This window comes from Magnolia sinica, chromosome 13 (genome assembly GCF_029962835.1).
Source record: "Magnolia sinica isolate HGM2019 chromosome 13, MsV1, whole genome shotgun sequence".
NCBI lineage: Eukaryota > Viridiplantae > Streptophyta > Magnoliopsida > Magnoliales > Magnoliaceae > Magnolia > Magnolia sinica.
Window position 1 is genome coordinate 47,869,844 of NC_080585.1, and position 14,857 is coordinate 47,884,700.

Below are 14,857 nucleotides of genomic sequence, written 5' to 3' on the forward strand. Positions count from 1 at the left end.
GTTTTCATCTTGGCCACAGGAACGAATGTCTCATCATAATCAATTTCGTCGTTCCTGTTTGTATCCCTGAGCGACAAGCCGAGCCTTGTATCGATTTAATGATTCGTCAGACTTGAGCTTTACAAAATAAATCCATTTACTACCAATTAATTGTTGGTCAGTGGGTCAAGTGACAATGTCCCACGTATGATTATCATCCAATGCTTCAAGTTCTTCTATCATAGCTTTCTTCCAACAATCATGAGTAGCTGCCTGAGGGTATGAAGTAGGAATAGATACAGTATCCAGAGTAGCATTCATGGCAGACATAGAGTATATCAAGCGATCAGGTTGTCGATACACGAGCGGAACGACGTATCAAGGTGGGTTTTAGATCGGCAACAGGTACAGTAGGGAGAGTAATAGGTGGTGGATCTGTACGTGGTCGTCGTGAGTAAACCGGCAACAGACGAGGGAGTGTACTTGAGGCAAAAGGAATGTCAGGAAAAGCAGTAAGACCAAGAGAGTTTGGTGCGTGCAGAGGAGGAACAGATGAATGAAAGACAATATGCTCAAGAAAAACAACATGTCGTGATACCCGAACACGACGAGAGACCAGATCATAACAACGAAAACCCTTCTGAGTTTCTCCAAATCCCAAGTACATACATTTGACTGATTTTGGAGAGAGTTTATTACATTTACATGATGCTAGGTGAACATAATATATACAACCAAAAACACAAAATGTGGAATATGTAGGAAGTAAGCCAGTGAGAACAAAGTAGGGAGATTTACTGTTCAGAACTTTGGTTGGCATCCGGTTAATCAAGTATACTGAATACAACATAGCTTCCGCCCAGAAAGAACGAGGAACACTCATAGCTGTCATCAGGGTGTTGGCAGTTTCAACAATATGGCGATTTTTTCGTTCAGCCACCCCGTTCTGTTGTGGAGTATCAAAACAGGTGGTCTGATGAATAATTCCATGACCCTGAAGATATGTACGAAAATATGTTGAGAAACATTCTCCCCCTGAGTCAGAGCGAAGAGTTTGAATTTTTATCCGAAATTGAGTGTCCACCATAGAGTGAAATATCTTGAATTTTTCAAAAACCTGTGACTTAGAGTGCAGAAAGTAAATCCAGGTGTAACGTGTGAAATCATCAATGAATATAACATAGTATCGTAATCCAGAGAGTGACATAATTGGTGAAGGACCCCAGACATCCGTATGCACTAGTTCAAACATAGATGATGATTTTGTAATACTTAGAGGAAAGGGAATACACTTACTTTTGGAAAGACAACAGGAAGAACAAGAATAATCCAAATTACTTTTATTAAGACAAATATTCCCTAACATGACAGAAGAAAATAACTGAATCAACTGATCTGAATGTGGATGACCCAAGCGAAAGTGCCAGAGTTTCCACATGTTATTTGCTAAACAAATATCTGATGAAGACGGAGAAAAGAAACAATGAGCCGCAGTGACAGATGGGTCAAAGTCTAGCACGTACAGACAACCATGCCACCTACCCTTCCCAAGTACATTCCCCGTTGCCAGATCCTGCACAAAACAACAGTTTGGAAGAAATATGACTAAGTAGTTATTGGATGTAAGTTGACCAACAGAAATTAAATTTGAGGAGAGGTTAGGGACATGAAACACATCACGAAGGGTGAACTGGCGATGGGCAGAAGGAGAGAGTCAATGAACCAACGGACTGAATGGGTAGTCGAGTGTCATCCGCAGTAGAAATAGCCTGATTTTCAGTGTAGGGACGAATGTCGCGAAGATGTGATACGTCACCAGTCATATGATTAGAAGCACCCGAATCGAATAACATATAGAAGATGAGGATATACCTGACATACCGGCTGCGGAAAGGGCCTGCACGATCTGTTGGAGCATTGCAGGAGTCAAAGGTGAGGAAAGTCTTTTAGCAGAAACAGTAGATGCAGTATCACTAACAGAAGGCTCGAAAGAAATAATCACAAAAGTAGCAGAAAGAGCACGACCTTGACCACCACGTCCACGGCCGAAAGAGGATGTATAGGCACATGAACGGCAGTCCTAAATACCATGACTAGTCCGTCAACAATAAGCGCACCAATCTTTGCACTGAGCGACGACATGTCCCACTTTGTTGCAGCCGTAACAAGTTAAATGAGTAGAACCATGGTTTGGTGCAGAGGTGGATACAGCGAGTACTAGATCAGATGGTCCCTGAGTTGAGGACGTGGGAGACAGAACTTTCAGTCGTTGTTCTTCAGCTAATAAATCATTAATAACCGAATTCAATGAAGGAGTTGGGCTACGGTTCAGGAGAGCAGCCCTACAATGCTCAAATTCCAGACGCAGCTTCATAAGAAACTGTCGAACTTGTGCACTATCGCGCATTGTTTGGAATATCTTAAATTCATGAGAAAATTCTGGATCTATTATAGTCATCTCTGTCCAAATTGTAACAATTGTAGAGTAGAATATTTGAATACTTTTGTTACCCTGAGTAAGGTGAACCAGATCTTGTTCCAAGCGGTATAACCGAGCCGCATTACTCTATTGATAAATTGTCTGGAGATGCTCCCACATTTCCTTAGCAGTCGATGTGGCGTGAGGCCAACAACAATTGAACGATCGACCGAATCGAGAATCCAGGTAATAATTCGTCCATTTTTTAATTCCCACTCAGCCATTTTGTCGACATCTGTGGAAGTGGGGACAGTAACAGATCCATCAATTAGGCTCCACAAACCACGACCCTTAAGGAAACTCTGAAAGTGGAAGGCCCATAGATTGTATTTGGTACCATCGAAACCACATCGTGGGGCCTCTGTACGAGAGTATTTGTCCATAGATCTAAAGTGATGTAAACCACACCAAGGAAGGAGGTACTTGCAGCAGAAGAGCTGGTCCCAGCGAAAAGGGCTGGGAGAAGATCTGGTCGCAGCAACAGCAACAGAACAACAACAGTAATAGCAACAGCAATATAACCGCAACAGCAACAGAAAGGGGGAAAGGGGTTAGGACTTGGGGTTGGGGTGTGGCGTGCGGACGGGTATGTTGACGGAGCTGGGGTGGTCGGAGGCAGCAGGGGTGGTCGGACGGGTGTGCGAATGGGCTGGGGGTGGTCGCAGGAGTGGTTGGACGGGGCTAGGGGTGGTCGGACAGGGCTAGGTGACGCAGTAAGGGTGGTCGGACGGGGTTGGGTGACGCAGCAAGGGTGGTCAGACGAGGCTGGGTGACACGGCAAGGGCCGGATCTATCAGGAGGTGGTGCCGCAGGGGTTTGCTTACGCAGGAAAGGCTGGATCTGTCAGGATGTGGCGCCGGTGACGAAGGAGGTGACGGATCAAGACGTGCAGCTGAAGATGGTGGAGCAGGGTTGGATCGCTAGAGATCGTTATCTCTCTGATACCATGAAAACAAAGAGAAGACAATATGTTAACAAAGAGAAGACAATCTACATTTGGTTTCTTGTATTAGAGACAACCCTAAAGGGTTGAATATATAGAGATCTACAGTCATCTATACAAGGTAAATGATAAAAACAGAATCATCTGTCTATAGAAATTAGATATACATCATCTATCTATGGAAATTAGCTATACATCATCTATCTATGGAAAGTAGTTATACAAGGCATATGGCCTGTCTAATAGCCTATACCCCTTCACACCACCACCATAGCCGACAAAGATTTACTTTTTAACCCTTTGGTTCATCTTATCTCTCAACTGAAGGTACGTGAGAGTAAGCATCGCAACCAAATACACGCAATCCTGAGTAGTCTACCTGCTGACCACTCCATACTTCCTCTGGAATTTTACATTCGATAGTCATAGAAGGGGATTGATTAACCAAATAACAAGCCATGTTAACGGCTTCAGTTCACATTTCCTTACCCAACTCAGCATTACTGATCATGCATCGAGCCATCTCTAAAAGAGTCTAATTCATCCGCTCAGTCACACCATTTTTCACTGGTATGTGGCGCACTGTGTTATGCCTCATGATCCCTTCATCCTTACAATACCGATTGAATGCCCTATAAGTGAATTCTCCACCGTTTTCTGTCCTTAACACTTTCACCTTTCACCCTGACTGTTTTTCCACCATCACCTTCCACTGTTTGAAGTTGGTGAAAACATTAGATTTATTTTTTATAAAATAAACCCACACTTCTCTGAAATAGTCATCAATGAATGTGACAAACCATGACGACCCTCACCAGAAACCATGGGCGTCGACCCCCATACATCAGAAGGTATATAATCTAGAACCTCCTTACAAACATGTTTCCCAGACTTAAAAGACATCCTGGACTGTTTACCATATATACAATGCTCGCATATACTAAAATCAATGCTTTTAAAAACTGAAATTAAACAACAGTCAGAAAGTACCTTCATGCCCCACTTACTCTTGTGGCCCAAGCATGTATGCCACATACGTATAGACATAGAATCCACTACAGACGTTGCAGCTCCACCCGATGAAGTACTCCCAATCAACCTATAAAGGTTTCCATTCCTATGCACCTTCATGACTATGAGTGCCCCCTTAGAAACTTTAAGGACACGATCAAACCCAGTAAATTTACACCCAAGTGCCTCGAGTGCTTCTGGATATATCAGACTCTTCCTCAAATCAGAAATGTGTCTCACATCGGTCAAGATACACTTCATGCCATCAAACATCTTGATGCGCGCCGATCCAACGTCTACCACTTTATAGGCATTATCATTGCCCATAAACACTTGGTCACTATCACACTCACTGTAACTAGTGAACCAACTCCAATAAGGGGTCATGTGGTACAAAGCCCCCGTATCCAAAATCCATTCTTCGTTGAACTACCCGGATTTTGATGCAATCAATACGTCACTACTACTCATTTGCTCACTGGATTCCACAATGTTGGCTTCCCTGGAAGAGTTATCTGAATTCTCCTTTCTTGACTTGGGATTTTGACTATCCTTCTTCATGTGCCCTGACATGCTACAATTATAGCACTTCAACTTGCCTTTGCCCCTGCCCTTGGATTTGGACCTCGATCGTGAAAATCCACTGTCCTGCTTAGAATTTCTCCCCCTCGTAATCGTGAAGCACACGTTGCTGTTTTTCTTTCTCATCGCCTTCAACTGAATAGCTAAGATAACAGTCTCAATGCTAATGGTCATTCTACCGGTGCACAAAGAGTCTTTAAACGACTCATACGATGCTTGAAGAGAGTTCAACAGTCTACATGCCTGATCTTCAGCTTTTAGCGTTTCTTCCACATACAACAATTTGCAAATCAACCTATTGAAGTTACTAATGTGGACCGCAATGCCAACCCCATCCATCATCTTTAGATTAAACAATTGTAGCTTCAAGTACAAACGATTCTCAAGAGATTTCTTTGCATAAATATTCTCTAATTCCGCCCATGTACTTACTACAGTTCACTCTCATGACATTATAGAGAACCTCATCTGTTAAGCACAATTGGATAAAGGTTCTAGCTTTCTTATCCATCTTGTTCTATTCTTCTTCTGTCATAGATTCCACTCGCTTTTCAAGGAAAGCTTCGTCTAATCCTTGTTGAACTAGGATACCGTTCATCTTAACTTTCTATAGTTTAAAATTGTTTTTACCGGAATATTTTTCTACATCAAACTTCGGGTTATATACCATTGATACCTTGCTTTCAGATTCGATCTGCTTTCCAACGTTAGCTCTGATACCACTTGTCGGAAACCGCGGAAACACCCAAAGACGAATCAAGCAAAGTACTCACAATCGCGTAACTAAGTCCAAACAAGAACAATCTGAATTTTACATGGAAAAATCCTTGCAAGAAAAAACCACGGCGCAAAGCGATAAGTAATGCACTATGAAAGCAGAAATTACAAGAGATAGAGTCTTACCAACTCGAACAAGCCTCGAATCTACTTCACAAGCCTTAGCTATGCCCTTAAACCCTTAGGAAGAATTAGAAAACCCTAGAACATCTCTCTCATCCCCTAATCCCGATTACACCCGATATATATATTATCACAACCAGAATAGGAAACAAATTCTACACATACGCAATTTTGCGCACATCTTCGATGGGACTCCGACGGCATCAACCACCCATCGAGGATCTGTCGATGGCATCAAACACCATAGATGCCATCGAGTAGCAACACTAAAATGTTCCAGCAACCGGCATGCATTTTCCGAATTTTTCCGATGGCATCAAGTAGTTTGTCAATGTTATCGACAGACCATGCTATTGACAAATTTAAGACATCAACAACAATCCATGCTTCAATGGTAGACTCATAAGAGTTTCAACACAAGGTCATGGGTTCGAGTACCCATTGTGATGAAATCCCACTGTGGTGTGAGTGCATGGGTGTGTTTGGGGTGAGTGCATGTGTAAAAAAATTAAAAAATTAAAAAGAAAAAAATTGAGTATGGAAGCTATTAAGTTAAGCAAAGCAACCGGTTAGGACAACATGCCATGTTAAAAAACATAAGCTACTGCGCAATGGCTTTGAAGCAGTCGTTGCTCGTTAGTTGAAAAGTCGTTGCAGTCTCATACGTTTTGAAGCTAACAAACTACCGCATGCGCTAGCTTGTGTAGCCATCCATTCTGGTCCATTATCGTTCCTCTCTCAGTGATCGGGTGACTTTGTTCTACCATGAGTGAATGAGGATTTTTGCATATTGTGCATATTACAAAATTGCCTTTGCAAACCCTAACAGGCCAAGCTGACAGACTGTTGTACGTGATCCAAAGCCGACCCAATTGAGAAATAGGCCTGAATTTTATGCCTAAAATTGGTCCCCAGGCTTGATACTTCAGCCCAAGCCCAGCCTGAGACAGGCTAGGCCCAAAAGCCTGACGGGCCAGTCCAGCCTAGTGACAGCTGCGGTATAATTGGCACAACAATTTAGTACGACTAAAAGCGTAGTTTGTGAAGTAAGCATGCAATACCCATAACCCTACGCCAACATGCATAATAAGATAATGTTGACTTCAAAAAGAAAGAAAAAAAATGCAATATTTTACATAAAAATTGGTACAACAAATAAAATGAAAAGGATCCAGTGCCATCAATTTAATCTAAGTTATTATGGTACACATGGATAAGATTATGATCCTTCATCTATTGGGAGCTACTATGGATGAAGCAGACCATGGAAATAACACCAGTCATGTAATCCTCACACTAATTGAAGGACTCTTCATGATTACAAATAGACATCCGAGAACAAGTCCAACCAAAGGAAAATGCTATAATTTCACCAACATTGTATGTATTTCATTTACTTCAGTTTACACAAATATCCACATGCATTTTAAGAAGATATAGTTGAAATGTTACATATGGATAAAGTTTCAAGCAAAGCTGTAAGTCTATCATTAAGTAGAGAGTCTGGCAGCATCCTCTCAACCAAAAGAGAAAATGGCATCCTTGCTTTCGCAAGTCCAACTGGTACCAAAGCAACTGATGACAGATGTTCTCACCCTTCAAACCAGAGCCAAGCTAATGAAGCATGATACACGAACAAAGTTTTGAATTATGGGTCTCCATTACACATCTCAAGGACCATTCAAATTAACAATGATAATACCAACAATAACACTAATGATAGCGGCAGCAGCAGCAGCAGTTGTAATAGTGCATGTGAAGGGAGATGTCCTACCATCATGGCCCTTCTTCAGAACTTGCAAGGAAATCTGCCAATATGCCTTTTGCATTATTGGTGGGGTTGATATCTAACATCACGACAAACATACCACAAACCTGGCAAAATGGCGAATGGGGAAACATGCATGAAGCTTGTTTGTTTTTCCATTTACCATGGTAAATGGTGGCAAAGGGATAATTCTTATTTGCCATCATAAATTCATGCAAGCCGCCCTATAACTCGTCTTTCAAAAAAATTTCATGCTACCCACCCTCTATGACGTTGACAACTATGCCAAAACTGAGATGAGAAACACGAGATAAGTAAAATCAGTGGGGCCCACCGTGATGTATGTGTCCGATCCACACTGTCGATCTGTTCTACCAGCTTATTTTAGGGCATTAGTCCAAAAATGAGGTAGGTCCAAAGAGCATGTGGACCACACCACAGGAAACAGGGGGAATTGAATACCTACCATTGAAAACTTCTTGGGGGCCACAATAGTTTTGGATCAAGCTGATATTTGTGTTTTCCCTTCGTCCATGTCTTTATGACCTTACGAACAGGTTGGATGAAAGACACACATCGCTGTGGGCCCTACACAAATTTCAGCTTTTAAAGATGGATGTCACTATCTCCCCTATTTCTGTGGAGTGGTCCACTTGAGCTTACAATCTGTCTCGCCCACAAATGATTTGGTAAAACGGATGGATGGCGTGGATCAAACACACATATCACAGTGGGACCCATGGATTTTAGGTAGGCAATCCCATCCAACACAATCTCGTTTCTCGAGGCACAAATATTCCCATGTTTTTCCTCTCTTCCAAATGGCTATGAGAAGTAATCATTATATATTTGCCGCCATTTACCATGGTAAATGGAAAAACAACCAAGCAAAGTGTGTCCATGCGTGGAACATATCCTTTTTTCTAATATATCAATTGCATTTTTCATCAATGGATTATTCATCCCACCCATGATGAATTTCTTTGTGACATGCAAATGCTACAACAAACACAAATTTCCATATGTTGGGATTTCACACGAATCCCATTGTACAACATATAAAATATATATTCATAAATTTATGTAAATTATATCATCACCATAATATTAGCCTAGCCCTAGAATTCGAGGTTGGCTTTTAAAAGGTAGATTGGAGAAAGTTTCACGACTGGTTGCCTATCAAAAATCAACCTTCATCTTTTCCCAGCTCACTTGCCAACACAGTCCCACCTAGTAACAATCCACAATCCAACCATTACATAGGGGTCACAATGGACCGGGCCAAGGTTGGCCCTAGCCTAGCCCTTGCCCTAGCCTGGTGACGCAAGGAAGAGCGTGAAACAATAATGAGAAAGATCACCGTCTTCCTCAAGCAGTAAAAGCCTTGAATCCACAAGGTTGTTTCTTAAATCCACAAGAAAAAAGAGAGAAAACTCGAATATTTTATTGAACAATGTCTAACGTGTATGATTTCTCAATTACACCACTAATAAAGAAAAAAATACAACCTTAATTCAAAATTACCCAAAATAGAAAAATTCTAACCCTAATAAAAGTCCTAATTCAACTATAATAGAACTTACCCGAACAGTAAGTTTTGCCAAAAATAGAGTCCTAAATTAACCTTACTGGAGGATTCCGAGCACGATTACAATCAATTTCTAAAAAAGACAAAAATCTAAAACTCTAAAAATAAGGAAATACGACAAAAATCAGAATTACTAAAAATAGTATTTTTTTTTTCTAAAATCCCGATTTTGAACTGGAAACGTGGGTTCTCTTGCGAAACTGACGGACGCGACCCACAAACCCACTTTGTGGGTTGGTTGACCCTAGATGGACTGCTACATAAAGATTGATAGGTCGTGCGTCCCATAACAATACCTGGATCAAAAGTTATGGCCGATTTACTGTTCACACTTCAAACGGCAATTTCTCGCTATTCGGAATGAATTTCTTTAAACTGGACATGCTTGGGTCCCAGTTACGTCATGCCCAACTTAGGACTAGGCCCGGATCTGACAAACTACTTCCACTTCCATTTGGCCTTCTTTTGGTCTAACCATGCTAAGAATGTATTTGTGCCTCATCCTACATCAGTCCCCTCCTCTTGGAAAGAACTCGTCCTCAAGTTATTCAATGGACTATCCCATGCAATGTTCCATTAATTAATATGACGCACGAGAAAAAGGAATTAACAATGGAAGCAGTGCCCAAAAAACAAACATAACACATACTCTCATACCAAGAATTTTTTTTTAACCATATGCATAAAACATAAAGCAAAACAAAGCATGGAATTATTAAAAAGAAACAAACCGACACAGGCCAGCAGCATTGGCAGTACTATGAGTTAATCAAGCCCCATAACAAAAACCCCGTCTTGGCTTGCTAACGTAAAAGGAGATTTCAGTTAAATAAAATCTCTTAGCAATGTGGGACACAAAGCCTGTCACAAAAACAAAGTTAAAATATAGGGTTAATTACACTCCAGACGCTTTTTTATGTAATATTTCATCTCAAGGGGATTACACATTACTCATGTTAATAAATTCTAAGACCAGGATCATGGTAACTAACACTGACTACTGATTATAAGGGACCATACCAGCAGCCTATGTTGAGAACATGCTTATAGCACAAAAATAGTAGCGATGGACGAGAGCATACAGGACTAGTTTGTCATCACAATTAATTTTTAAACTGAATATCATCTCATTGTTCAAAGCAGGCATTCTGCGTGTACATAAACTATATTGTCAAGATGGTGCTTCACAAAAGAAAACACTTACAATCTTGCACATTAGGATGCCAGAAAAAACAGGCACTGACACGCCTGCTAGCATCCTTACTCCAGTGGAAAAAGAAAAACCAGACATATTGCTTGTTGAAATAATTATGTAGATGCAAACTGCACAGAAAGACGACAAAAATCATGTTCCACTAAGCAGGGAATAGAAAATTCTTAAGTTAACGCATGATGTAGTACATATTTCACTAGAGATTTCTTTTGGCTGTAATGAAAGATTAAGAGATCAGTGGATTTCTTAACAGCCAAGTAGTTTACGATGTTAAATACTATCTGCAACATCAGGAAAACTGATAATAATTCCAGGAAATGATTTCAAAATCATAGTTGAAATTTTGTTCCCCTAATCAGACACACAAAAAGCAAGATCATATAATCATTAGATTCAAGCTTGGTTTGAAAGTGTTTCAATCAAAATGACAAAAGCACTCAGTCTCATTTGTTCACAATATCCTTATTGGAACACATATAGTCTGGCTTCAAAACCCTGCTAATTGACTCAACTGGTGTTAAATTTGACTGATTTAGATCCATATTGGTGATATATAGGGAAAAAATGCACCACATTGATTTCTCCAAATACTTATTATCTATCAACGAATAGTTTGAACCATGCGACAGACCATTAGTGCCAGATGTAAGTGATCATGACGTGGAGTCCCAACAATGTAAACCCACAGAGAGCTAACATGTTAGCAATGTAACCAAGTCCCAGGTAAATCATGGACTCCTAATGTCAAACAACTCAAAGCAAGAACCGTAATTAAACTAAAAATATAGCTAACAAAATCTTAGAAACATATGGGAGTTCCATATTTGGCAAAGAATTACATCTTAGCAATATATCTAACACTCTCCTTTATTGCTCAGGTTCACCATGCCTCACGCTGATATGTGGTTACTGCTTTCCTTCCATGAACCAACAATCAATGCTCCAAGCTACAAGCCTAGAAATACCCCGTTGTCATGGTTGCCGCTGCCATGACAACCACCACACCTCACCAGCCCAACCCCTTCAGTCCAGCATGTGTTACAGTTAGAAATGACTTGCAACACTCCCTCTTAGCCAGGATATCTGTTCATCATGCCACAGCCCTACTATCAGTAACTAACCCTTAGTTTGGATGCACTATTGATTTCAATTACAATAAATAGTTCAATTACATGGAAATGACAGAATTGCAATCGCCTACCATAGTATTCAGGGTGAGGAAGTAGGTCTCAAAATGCAGTTGCATTCCTTTCTAGTCCAACTCAAAAGTATCATAATTGCAATTTGGAGTTTAGTGTCCCTCAATATCAATACAACAAAATGTCATTACAATTTGGTCACTTCCACATTAATTGAACTAATTATTGCAATTTAATCACTAAACTATCAGTGTAGCTAAAATGATGATTTTGAGATGGATGAGTACAAAGATAGCAAAGAACGGAATTAGAAACGAATGTATTCGAGGGAACTTAGGAGTAGCACCAATATGTAACAAGATGAGAGAGTAGACGTAGATAGTTCGATCATGTGCAATGGAGACCAACGACTACACCAGTTAGAAGGAGTGAGTTGGTGCAAGTTGAAGGCACTAAAAGGCAAGGGGAATGGCTAAAAGGATGTGGGGGAAGGTAGTAAGAAAAGACTTGATGACTATGGTGATCTAACTGAAGTCATGACCCTTGATAGAGTGGAATGGCTGAAAAGGATTCATGTAGCCAACCCCAATTAGTTGGGTTAAAGCTTAAATGATGACAATTGCAATTTAATCACTAGCGCATCCAAATGAAGCCTCGACAAATAACTCAAAGAAGCAAAAAAGACGTAGACCCCAAGTTGTATATACACAAGTATCCAACAAACACAGGATGCCAACTTGGAACCCAATCAAGTGAAAAAAGAACGCATGCCAAGTTGCCCCTGTTTGAAGCAGATCCATGTCTTGTGAGTAGAGGTTATTCCAGCTAATTTGACTATTCCTTCTCTTCTTATCTACCAAAGTTCAGTGGAGGATTTCACGATTGCAGTTCCTGATAAAAAAATTTACCTGATTCCAAGTCCGATTAAAATAAGACATGGATGTGAAATCAAACAACAACACAGGATGCCAACTTGGAACCCAATCAAGTGAAAAAAGAAAGCATGCTGAGTTGCCCCTGTTTGAAGCAGATCCATGTCTTGTGAGTGGAGGTTGTTATTCCAGCTAATTTGACTATTCCTTCTCTTCTTATCTACCAAAGTTCGGTGGAGGATTTCACAAGTGCAATTCCTGATCAAACATTCCCTGATTCCAAGTCCTATTAAAATAAAACATGATGTGCAATCAAACGACAACTTCAATCCCTCTGACAAATGCTGGATGCCAACTCAGAATCCAATAAAGTGACGCAAGAAGCATTCCAAGTTGCCCTGTTTGAAGCAGATTCATGTCTTGTAAGCGGAGTTTGCTATTTCAGCTAACTTGACAATTCCTTATCTTTGAATCTATCACGGCTCCATAAATGATTACAACAGCAATCCCCAACTAAGCATTCCCTGATTCCAATTACTATTGAAATAAGACATAAGTGTGCCACCATCACAATTTCTGTTTCGCGAGAATTCAGCAGAAATAAGGCTGCATTTGGATTCATAACCTTACTGAATTGTGAATCTATACATTTTAATCAAGAAACAGAAAAGCAACTCGTATGTACAGTTGAAATGAAAAGCAATAATAGAAGAACAGAGGGGTCATTTGGATGCTGGTAAATGAGGCAAGTTGTAAATTATTTACTAGTAAATCATTTACAACTTGCGTTTGGATGCCCTAAAATACTTGTAAATCATTTACTAGTTGTAAATGATTTACCACCTTTTCCCCCTTTTCATTTGCTAGCAAAAAGCTTAGATTTCGTCTACTAGCAAATGATTTACCAGAAAGAAGCCTCCAACGGCTCTTTTTTAAAGGCTAGGAGATACGCACCTCCCTCTCTCCATTGTATCTGAGAACTCCAACGGCTCTCTCTCTCTCTCTCTCTCTCTCTCTCTCTCTCTCTCCACCAATAGAAACAGATCTTGCTACCAGCCTTATAAAAGAGCATTTGAATTCGTGGGCCCACTTCTATCGCTCACTTACCACTTGGTTTTATGTAAAGATCAACCCCAAGCTTTAGTAAGATGGGCTTAACTCAATGATCCACTCTTATAAGCCATTTGAATGTTTTTAATGAATTACTTCTCTAGACTATCTCAGGTGTGAATACACAGTTACCGGATAGAAACCATTTACAGGCTATACAAATACAAGTTAAAGCCAAACAGACACGCTGTAAATCATTTACAACTTAAACCATTTACCACCATCCAAACGACCCCAAAGCTTAAATTATGAAAATAGCCCTGTGATTCAATCCATGAGATCCCTTCCGTTGCGAGCTAGACCCAAAACGGCCGGAATTTCAAATTTGTATCTAGCTGCTTTGAATCATTTCCACTTCATTGAATGAAATACTTGCAATTCAACTCAATTGAACATCCAAACGTGGCCTCAATGCTAGTGGATATTGATTCAAATATTTCCACTCTACTCGACAAACAATTGCAATCCGATTCACTTAAGCATCCAAACGCAACCCGAGCAGGCCTCAAAGACTCAACCCGCCGAGCAGACAAAGGAAAAGCTAAAAGTCAAAACAAAGAAAGAAAATGAAAGCAGATACTGATTAAATAAGCTTATGTTACCTTGAATGAAATCTCTCTCTCTCTCTCTCTCTCTGAATGAAAATCTGTTACAGATTCTTGATAAAAACGAAAACAGAATTCTAACAAGAATGCTTTTTCCAGGAATCGTACTTGCTTCGAGAATGGAAGTGAAAATTATCGTGATTGGGAGAAAATACGATTAGAGAGGATTGGATTACCTTTCTTTCTCTTTGGACTCTGAAAGGAGGAAGCAAAGCCACCGCTTCTCCAAACAAGAAGAATATCATATTGTCACGCCAGGAACGAGTATACGCTCACATCGTACTCGGGTTTTGAGCTCATACAAGTTAGGCCCACCGGTCAGTGATCCAGAGTAGAGGTGGGCATCGGACCGAGTCGGATCGGATTCGGCACAACCCGACCAGATTCGAAATTTGTAAAGCTTGATCTGAACTCGTTCCGATCCAGGACCGAGTCTAGATCATCTAACTCGAACAGATTCGAACTTATATTGACTTGAATCGATCCGGGTCCGACCCGGTCAGAAAAACTGAGTCGGATCGAATCAGGGAAGGCTTGAATCGTTCATTTTTTCCAACAGCGTGAAAATCATTATCATCAGTATTTCGTATGGTGCGATTTACTTATTATTCAATTCACTTAAAATTTAGTATCAACTTCTTAAATAATCTGAAAAAACTGATGGACGG

At 40.4% G+C, this 14,857-nt stretch overlaps 1 protein-coding gene across 7 annotated transcripts in view; it reads right to left on the reverse strand.

Moving 5' to 3' along the window:
• LOC131223733 (uncharacterized) overlaps nucleotides 1-14,504 on the reverse strand; it is a 70,752-nt gene extending 56,248 nt beyond the window's left edge. For 4 of the 7 annotated variants that reach the window (XM_058219221.1, XM_058219223.1, XM_058219217.1 and 1 more), the window contains exons 1-2: nucleotides 14,187-14,359; nucleotides 10,455-10,573 (exon numbers count right to left, since the gene is read on the reverse strand). In XM_058219221.1, the coding sequence (XP_058075204.1) occupies nucleotides 10,455-10,541 (87 nt within the window). In that variant the 5' untranslated portion in view covers nucleotides 10,542-10,573; nucleotides 14,187-14,359. The other 3 variants (XM_058219219.1, XM_058219220.1, XM_058219222.1) reach the window with 3 other exon arrangements.
• Nucleotides 14,505-14,857: the final 353 nt, after the last annotated feature.